Source organism: Chelonia mydas, chromosome 1 (assembly GCF_015237465.2).
Source record: "Chelonia mydas isolate rCheMyd1 chromosome 1, rCheMyd1.pri.v2, whole genome shotgun sequence".
Taxonomy (NCBI): domain Eukaryota; kingdom Metazoa; phylum Chordata; order Testudines; family Cheloniidae; genus Chelonia; species Chelonia mydas.
In genome coordinates, this window is record NC_057849.1 from 7248005 (window position 1) to 7257312 (window position 9308).

At 45.7% G+C, this 9308-nt stretch overlaps 1 protein-coding gene across 1 annotated transcript; it reads left to right on the forward strand.

Annotated features, from left to right (window-relative positions):
- The first annotated feature begins 714 nt into the window (after window positions 1–714).
- On the forward strand, window positions 715–1680 carry LOC119565181 (olfactory receptor 51G2-like). Its single transcript, XM_037889635.2, has one exon. The coding sequence runs from the start codon at window positions 745–747 to the stop codon at window positions 1678–1680; it is 936 nt and encodes a 311-aa protein (XP_037745563.1). The 5' UTR covers window positions 715–744.
- The last annotated feature ends 7628 nt before the right edge of the window (window positions 1681–9308 follow it).

The window sequence follows — 9308 nt, forward strand, 5'->3', positions numbered from 1 at the left end:
GTAGAGCTCATCCTGACTCTGCTTACATATATATATATATATATATATATATAGATAATGAGGCAATGAAACACGTTTATGAATGGCTTCTATGCAGGGCAGATAAATACAATGACCTTTTTCACCTGCACTTTCCATGTGTTTACACAAATGTCATGATACAATGGGACATACTCAGAAGTTAAGAGCCAGAAAGGGTGTCTCTGCGAAGGTCACAATTGTAAAATAACAGCGTTCAAGTAGGCTGCGGAACTCAAAGCCACAAGATATCAGTGGGGCCAAGAGCTTAGAACATTTCAAAGAGTGACTGGGTGTGTATATGGGTAACCAGAATATACAATTCCAGTGTTGAGGTTTGTTTTAAAAAGTCTTGGAAGGGCACACAACCTTCCTGATTTATACCACAAAATATGTCTTACTAGTGGGTGTTGAGGGAAACTTTTCCTGGGAGCAGGTCGTCTCATAGCTGCCTATTATAGGGCTTCTTCCACCTTCCACTGAAGCATCGAGAACTGGTCACTGGATACTGAGCTAGATGGACTGCAGGTCCAGTCTGGCAGTGCCTATCTTCTAATCAGTGGTGTAAATCCAAGACTATGTTTTAGCTGATCTTCCTTGAGCTCCTGGGAGTCTCTAGACTTGCACAGAGAGCAGAATGATGTCTCATTAAATATCACCTTGTCACCTGTTCTTTTTCCTTTCAGGAAGGAAAGTCCAAAACTCCTGGGACCTGTCCTGTACATTATGTCAGCTGTCAATGACACCAAACTCAACTCTGCAATGTTCCTTCTCACCGGGATACCTGGGCAGGAAGACGTTCATCTCTGGATCTCTATCCCCTTCTGCTTCATTTATGTTTTTTCAATATTGGGAAATTCAACCATTCTGTTCATTATAAAAACAGATCCAAGCCTCCATGAGCCCATGTACATTTTCCTTTCCATGTTGGCCGTCACGGACCTTGGCTTATCGATATCCACCATACCGACAATACTTAGTATGTACTTGTTTAACTCTAGGGAGATCAGCCTCCATGCCTGTTTTGCCCAGCTGTTCTTCATCCACTCATTTGCAATCATTGAATCCTCCATACTCTTGTTGATGGCGTTTGACCGCTTTGTTGCAATCTCTAACCCACTGAGATATGCTTCCATCTTAACCCTGCCGAGAATATCCAAGATGGGACTGGTATGCGTGCTAAGAGGGGTGGCCGTATCATTCCCATTCCCCTTTCTCCTGAAACGGTTCCAATACTGTCGAGTCAATGTTCTCTCCCATTCCTACTGCCTGCATCAGGATGTCATGAAGCTGGCTTGTTCGGATATCACAGTCAACTACATCTATGGCTTGTTTCTTATGGTCTCCATCGTGGGGTTGGATTCACTGCTCATCTTCCTCTCTTATGTGATGATCCTCAAAACGGTGCTGAGTGTTGCATCCCACACAGAGTGCCTCAGGGCCCTGAACACCTGCGTCTCCCACCTCTGTGCCGTCCTGCTCTTCTACACACCAGATATTGGCTTGTCTTTGACACACAGATTGGGGAAGGGCTCTTCTCCCTTACTACAGATTGTCCTGGGCTACATCTACCTGCTTGTCCCGCCCCTGATGAACCCAATCGTGTACAGTGTGAAAAGCAAACACCTTCGTGGGAGGATAATCAGAGTGTTCGTCAAGTGAAAGGTCAATGCTGGCTCCAGTGCTGCTGACCTGGGAGATGAAAGACATGGGCCACCTATTCCTTGCTGGACTCTTACATCTGAGACGACATGAGCTACTGATCTCCACTCTGTAGAGAGAGGTTCAGACAGTGTTTAAGGTCTGGAGCAATGGGAGAGGGGCTGGTGAGGGAGGACAGCTCACTGGGGGATGGAGAACAAGACAGTCAGCAGCATTTACAAAGGGCTTGTCTACACTACCAAGTTTTGTCAATGAAACTTATGTCGACACAAAAAAATCGACAAAAGCAAAGTTGCCAAAGCGAGTCTATATTTGCTCCCCCTGTCAACAGATTGTGTCCACATTCGGGGCACCATTGTTGACAGCGTGAGCGATGCACTGTGAGTATGTATTCCACAGTACCTGGTGACACCATTCTGATGTTGCACCCTATCATGTTTTTTGGAAGTATGCTCATGAATGTAAATCTGACATAACTGGAATATGTTTGATTCTGCCTATGCCATGTAACATATCCATGTAAAGGTTCTGATCTACTGAATATATTCATCCTATTTGTATGCATGTGTTATTATTGTGTTTGAAGTTATGAACAGTGGCTGTGTACTTGTTTGATTTTAAGTAGCCTTCGTAAGGCATTTGGTCAGCTTCTTAAGAAAGGAATTTGCAAGTTGAGTGCACAATCAAGAGACACTTAATTGACAATGGAACCTTGGAAGACTCCAATCCACATAAGAAGTCTACTTGTGATGTTCAAGGTAGCATGTGAACAATGGCTGCCACCTGTAAAGTTCTGAGTCATGCATGGACATGTGACTTGCCCATGTGACTCCGAAACTGCAGCTTGTAGCTGGATTCTGCATAAGAGAGAGAAGGGTTTTCCACCCACAAGAGAAAATCTATTTGAGCCTGGGGGAGACCCCTCCATTTTTTCTTCAGCTGGCTCAAGAGATAGCCTTTCCACCCCCAAAGGATACCCAAAAGAAACTGGAACAAAGAACAATAACCACAGGGGTGTGAGTGATTGCTGGACCCAGACTAGAAGGAAGCTAGTATGTCAGAGAAACTTACTGGAACATCTCTGAGGTTGAGAATTCATCCTTAATCATTTTCTTATTGTACTAGGTTTAGACTTGCGTGCTTTATTTTATTTTGCTTGGTAATTCACTTTGTTCTCTCTGTTATTACTTGGAACCACTTAAACCCTACTTTCTCTATTTAATAATATCACTTTTTACTTATTAATTAATTAATTAATAAATAATTAATACTCAGATTATGTATTAATACCAGGTGGGGTGGAAACAGCTGTGCATATCTCTCTATCAGTGTTATAGAGGGTGAACAATTTATGAGTTTACCTGTATAAGCTTTATACAGGATAAAACGGATTTATTTAGGGTTTGGACCCCATTGGGAGTTGGGCATCTGAGTGTTAAAGACAGGAACACTTCTGTAAGCTGCTTTCAATTGAGCTTACAGCTGTTAGGCTACGTGGTTTAGACCTGGGTCTGGGTTTGTAGCAGGCTAGTTGTTTTGGCTCAAACCAGGCAGGGCACTAAAGTCCTAAGGTGACTGGGCAAAAAAGCAGGAGCAGAAGTAGTCTTGGCACATCAGGTGGCAACCCCCAGGGGGTTTCTGTGATCCAACCCATCACAGCACATATGATATGTTAAAGCAGGATTCCTAAGTTCATACCCTTTTAAACTTAATGGTACACCACAGCTTGGAAAAACCCAAAATAACCGGTTAGGACAGAAGGGTGGCTGAAATTCGCACAGGAAGGCTAAGCGTTTCTACGGTCCAGTGTCTTGCTTTTTCATTGCTGTACCTGAAAGGCTAGTTGTTGGTGTTACCCAGAGTAAGTACATTTGAAATACAGATGTATAGTCCATATTGATAACTTCAGGTACAAAAATGAAACATGCACACAAATAGAATAATAATATTCAGCAAATCCTAACTTTTCCAGTGACACATCCCAAGACATATCTTATACCAGATGCATCATAATTATGTCTTAATCATGTCATAATCACACCATTATCATGAATATGGGGTGTAGCGTCACAACCTCCTTTACTGACACCTCGATGTGGGACTCAATTTGTCTCCTAAAGAGAGGGACTCGAGTGTGAGAATCTCCCTCACATCCTCTGCAGTGAACACCAATGCAAAGAATTCATGTAGCCTTTTCGTAATGGCCTCATATTCCTTGAGTGCTCCTTTAGCACCTCTGTCATCCAGTGGCCCCACTCATTCTTTGGCAGGCTTCCTGCTTCTGAGGTACTTTAAAAAATTGTTCCTAATTTTTATGACTTTTCCTAGTTTCCCTTCACATCTTTTCAACTACTTGCGCTTTATTGCCGAGCCCAATTCAAAAACTATGAGCCACACCCCAGAAAATCATGAGATGGTTCAAAATAATGAGATTTAAAAATATACTTATGAGAGCCCCCGACTGTAAGTAACAGGGTTACTCCACAGAGCTCCGGACATAACAGTGACTGGCTCGCACAGCCACTTGGTACTTGAGACACAACTCAGTCTCTCCCCTTCTTCAGCCATGAGACATGCAAATACTGCGTAAGCAAGGCTCTGTACATTCTGAATAGAAAGAGGCATGACCCAAATCCAGCTACATCTCTCTGTTGGACCCAAACAACCCCCTCCCCCTGATCCAGCTACCCCCAAACTGGTGATAATGACGCAATGTGACGGAGAGACTGCCGAGACTCATCAAGCCCTCGGATCCCTACCCCTTCCTTCTTCTCCACGTGGGCACCAATGATACTGCCAAGAATGACCTTGAGCGGATCACTGTGGACTATGTGGCTCTGGGAAGAAGGATAAAGGAGTTTGAGGTGCAAGTGGTTTTCTCGTCCATCCTCCCCATGGAAGGAAAAGGCCGGGGTAGGGACCGTCGAATCGTGGAATTCAATGAATGGCTACGCAGGTGGTGTCGAAGAGAAGGCTTTGGATTCTTTGACCATGGGATGGTGTTCCAAGATGGAAGAGTGCGGGGCAGAGACAGGCTCCACCTAACGAAGAGAGGGAAGAGCATCTTTGCGAGCAGGCTGGCTAACCTAGTGAGGAGGACTTTAAACTAGGTTCACCGGGGGAAGGAGACCAAAGCCCTGAGGTAAGTGGGAAAGCGGGATACCGGGAGGAAGCACAGGCAGGAACGTCTGTGAGGGGAGGGCTCCTACCTCATACTGAGAATGGGGGGCGATCAGCAGGTTATCTCAAGTGCCTATATACAAATGCACAAAGCCTTGGAAACAAGCAGGGAGAACTGGAGGTCCTGGTGATGTCAAGGAATTATGACGTGATTGGAATAACAGAGACTTGGAGGGATAACTCACATGACTGGAGTACTGTCATGGATGGTTATAAACTGTTCAGGAAGGACAGGCAGGGCAGAAAAGTTGGGGGAGTAGCACTGTATGTAAGGGAGCAGTATGCCTGCTCAGAGCTCTGGTATGAAACTGCAGAAAAACCTGAGTGTCTCTGGATTAAGTTTAGAAGTGTGAGCAACAAGAGTGATTTAGTGGTGGGAGTCTGCTATAGACCACCGGACCAGGGGGATGAGGTGGATAAGGCTTTTTTCTGGCAACTCGCAGAAGCTACTAGATCGCACGCCCTGGTTCTCATGGGCGACTTTAATCTTCCTGATATCTGCTGGGAGAGCACTACAGCGGTGCATAGACAATCCAGGAAGTTTTTGGAAAATGTAGGGGACAATTTCCTGGTGCAAGTGCTAGACGAGCCAACTAGGGGGGGAGCTTTTCTTGACCTGCTGCTCACAAACCAGGAAGAATTAGTAGGGGAAGCAAAAGTGGATGGGAATCTGGGAGGCAGTGACCATGAGTTGGTTGAGTTCAGGATCCTGACACAAGAAAGAAAGGTAAGCAGCAGAATATGGACCCTGGACTTCAGGAAAGCAGACTTCGACTCCCTCAGGGAACTGATGGGTAGGATCCCCTGGGGGAATAAAATGAAGGGGAAAGGAGTCCAGGAGAGCTGGCTGTATTTCAAGGAATCCCTATTGAGGTGACAGGGACAAACCATCCCAATGTGTCGAAAGAATAGTAAATATGGCAGGCAACCAGCTTGGCTTAACGGTGAAATCCTTGCGGATCTTAAACATAAAAAAGAAGCTTACAAGAAGTGGAAGATTGGACAAATGACGAGGGAAGAGAATAAAAATATTGCTCGGGCATGTAGGAAGGAAATCAGGAGGGCCAAATCACACCTGGAGCTGCAGCTAGCAAGAGATGTTAAGAGTAACAAGAAGGGTTTCTTCAAGTATGTTGGCAACAAGAAGAAAGCCAAGGAAAGTGTTGGCCCCTTACTGAATGAGGGAGGCAACCTAGTGACAGAGTATGTGGAAAAAGCTAATGTACTCAATGCTTTCTTTGCCTCTGTCTTCACAAACAAGGTCAGCTCCCAGACTGCTGCCCTGGGCATCACAGCATGGGGAATAGGTGGCCAGCCCTCTGTGGAGAAAGAGGTGGTTAGGGACTATTTAGAAAAGCTGGACGTGCACAAGTCCATGGGGCCGGATGCATTGCATCTGAGAGTGCTAAAGGAATTGGCGGCTGTGATTGCAGAGCCATTGGCCATTATCTTTGAAAACTCGTGGCTAACGGGGGAAGTCCCCGATGACTGGAAAAAGGCTAATGTAGTGCCAATCTTTAAAAAAGGGAAGAAGGAGGATCCTGGGAACTACAGGCCAGTCAGCCTCACCTCAGTCCCTGGAAAAATCATGGAGCAGGTCCTCAAGGAATCAATCCTGAAGCACTTACACGAGAGGAAAGTGATCAGGAACAGTCAGCATGGATTCACCAAGGGAAGGTCATGCCCGACAAATCTAATCGCCTTCTATGATGAGATTACTGGTTCTGTGGATGAAGGGAAAGCAGTGGATGTATTGTTTCTTGACTTTAGCAAAGCTTTTGACACGGTCTCCCACAGTATTCTTGTCAGCAAGTTAAAGAAGTATGGGCTGGATGAATGCACTATAAGGTGGGTAGAAAGTTGGCTAGATTGTCAGGCTCAATGGGTAGTGATCAATGTCTTCATGTCTAGTTGGCAGCCGGTATCAAGTGGAGTGCCCCTGGGGCCGGTTTTGTTCAATATCTTCATTAATGATCTGGAGAATGGTGTGGATTGCACTCTCAGCAAATTTGCGGATGATACTAAACTAGGAGGAGTGGTAGATACGCTGGAGGGCAGGGATAGGATACAGAGGGACCTAGACAAATTGGAGGATTGGGCCAAAAGAAATCTGATGAGGTTCAACAAGGATAAGTGCAGGGTCCTACACTTAGGACGGAAGAACCCAATGCACCGCTACAGACTAGGGACCGAATGGCTAGGCAGCAGTTCTGCAGAAAAGGACCTAGGGGTGACAGTGGACGAGAAGCTGGATATGATTCAACAGTGTGCCCTTGTTGCCAAGAAGGCCAATGGCATTTTGGGATGTAGAAGTAGGGGCATAGCGAGCAGATCGAGGGACGTGATCGTTCCCCTCTATTCGACATTGGTGAGGCCTCATCTGGAGTACTGTGTCCAGTTTTGGGCCCCACACTACAAGAATGATGTGGATAAATTGGAGAGAGTCCAATGAAGGGCAACAAAAATGATTAGGGGACTGGAACACATGACTTATGAGGAGAGGCTGAGGGAACTGGGATTGTTTAGTCTGCAGAAGCGAAGAATGAGGAGGGATTTGATAGCTGCTTTCAACTACCTGAGAGGTGGTTCCAAAGAGGATGGTTCTAGACTATTCTCAGTGGTAGAAGAGGACAGAACAAGGAGTAATGGTCTCAAGTTGCAGTGGGGGAGGTTTAGGTTGGATATTAGGAAAATCTTTTTCACTAGGTGGGTGGTGAAACACTGGAATGCGTTACCTAGGGAGGTGGTAGAATCTCCTTCCTTGGAAGTTTTTAAGGTCAGGCTTGACAAAGCCCTGGCTGGGATGATTTAGTTGGGGATAGGTCCTCCTTTGAGCAGGGGGTTGGACTAGATGACCTCCTGAGGTCCCTTCCAACCCTGATATTCTATGATTCTATGATTCTAATGGAAATTTGGATGCAGAGTGTGAGGTCTATCTCCAGCACTAGAGCGGCTCTCACTGATCATGGAGCAGCTGGGGGTCAGGAACAAAGTGAGGGGCAGCCCAGCAGGGCTCTGTTTGCCCAGACAACACTCTCCAGATCCTTCACTCTCTGAAACCACGTCCTGATTCTCCCTCTTACTGCCGAGCTGCAGGAGGGGCCCAAAACTCCCTCATCAAAAGGTGCAGTGCTAATAACAGGCCTCTTCACCACGGGGTGTTGGGAAGAGTTCAGGTTCTCCACCCAATACTCCAAATCATCCTTATGAGGCATTGAGCTCAAATCTCTCTAAAGCTCTTAGCTCCGGCCCCAATTATTGTAGCGTCTGAGCACCTGTCAAACTGTGACATATTTATCAGTACAACACCCCGTGTGATAGGGCGGAGCTACTGACACCACAGGGCAGATCCCAAAGCCAGAAGGCACCATTGCTATCTCGTAGTCTGACCGCCTTTATAGCACGTGGCAGAGACCTGCACCAAAATAGGTCCTTGAGCAGAGCTGTTAGAACTACATCCTGACTTGATGTAACAATTGTCAGTGACGGCAAATCTACTACGGCCCTTGGTAAATTGTTCCAATGCTTAATTACCCTCATTGTTAGAGAACATTACACCTTAGTTCCAGTCTGAATGTGTCTAGCTTTGCCTTCCAGCCACTGGATCCTGTTATAACCTTCTCTGGTAGATTGAAGAGCCCATTGTTCAATGTATGGTCCACATGCAGATACTTACAGACTGTGATTAAATCACCCCTTAACCTTCTCTTCCTCATGCTAAATACACTGAGCTCCTTAAGTCTATCACTTTAAGGCTGGTTTTCTAATCCTTTAATCATTCTCATGGCTCTTCTCTGAACTGTCTTCAATTTATCAACGTCTTTCTTGAACTTTAGACAAAAGAACTGGACACAACATTACAGCAGTGGTTGCACCAGTGCCAAATATAGAGGAAAAATAACCTTTGCTCAAATTCGAGATTCTCTTGCTTGTACATCCTGGATTGCACTAGCTTTTTCATTCTTAGTGTCACACTAGGAGCTCATGTTCAGCTGATTAAAGACTCTGACCCCCAAGTCTTTTTCAGGATCACTGCTACCCAGTTACGCAACCCCCATCTAATAGGGATGGCTAGCATCCCTTCTTCCTAGATGTACAGCTTTACATTGAGCCGGATTAAAACACATATTGCAGAGGCACAGATGGACTAAGTGAGTTGCCCAAAGTCACAGAAGAAGTCTTTGGAAGAGCATGGAACTGAAGCCACTTCTTAGGAGCCCCGGTTAGCACTTTAATCCTGAACCATCCTTCCTCTCTGGGGCAAGTGACTGAGTGGGGTCAGCTGGCATCTCAGCGTGCTGCGATTACCAGAAACTCATGCAATTACACTCCTGTGACAAAACAAGAACAATTCCTTTTCCAGACAATAAGGCTGAGTCATACTTTCTCCTGAATCTCCTGAGGGACAGATCCATCGGCCAGGGCACAGAGCAGGGTCATAGTGGACA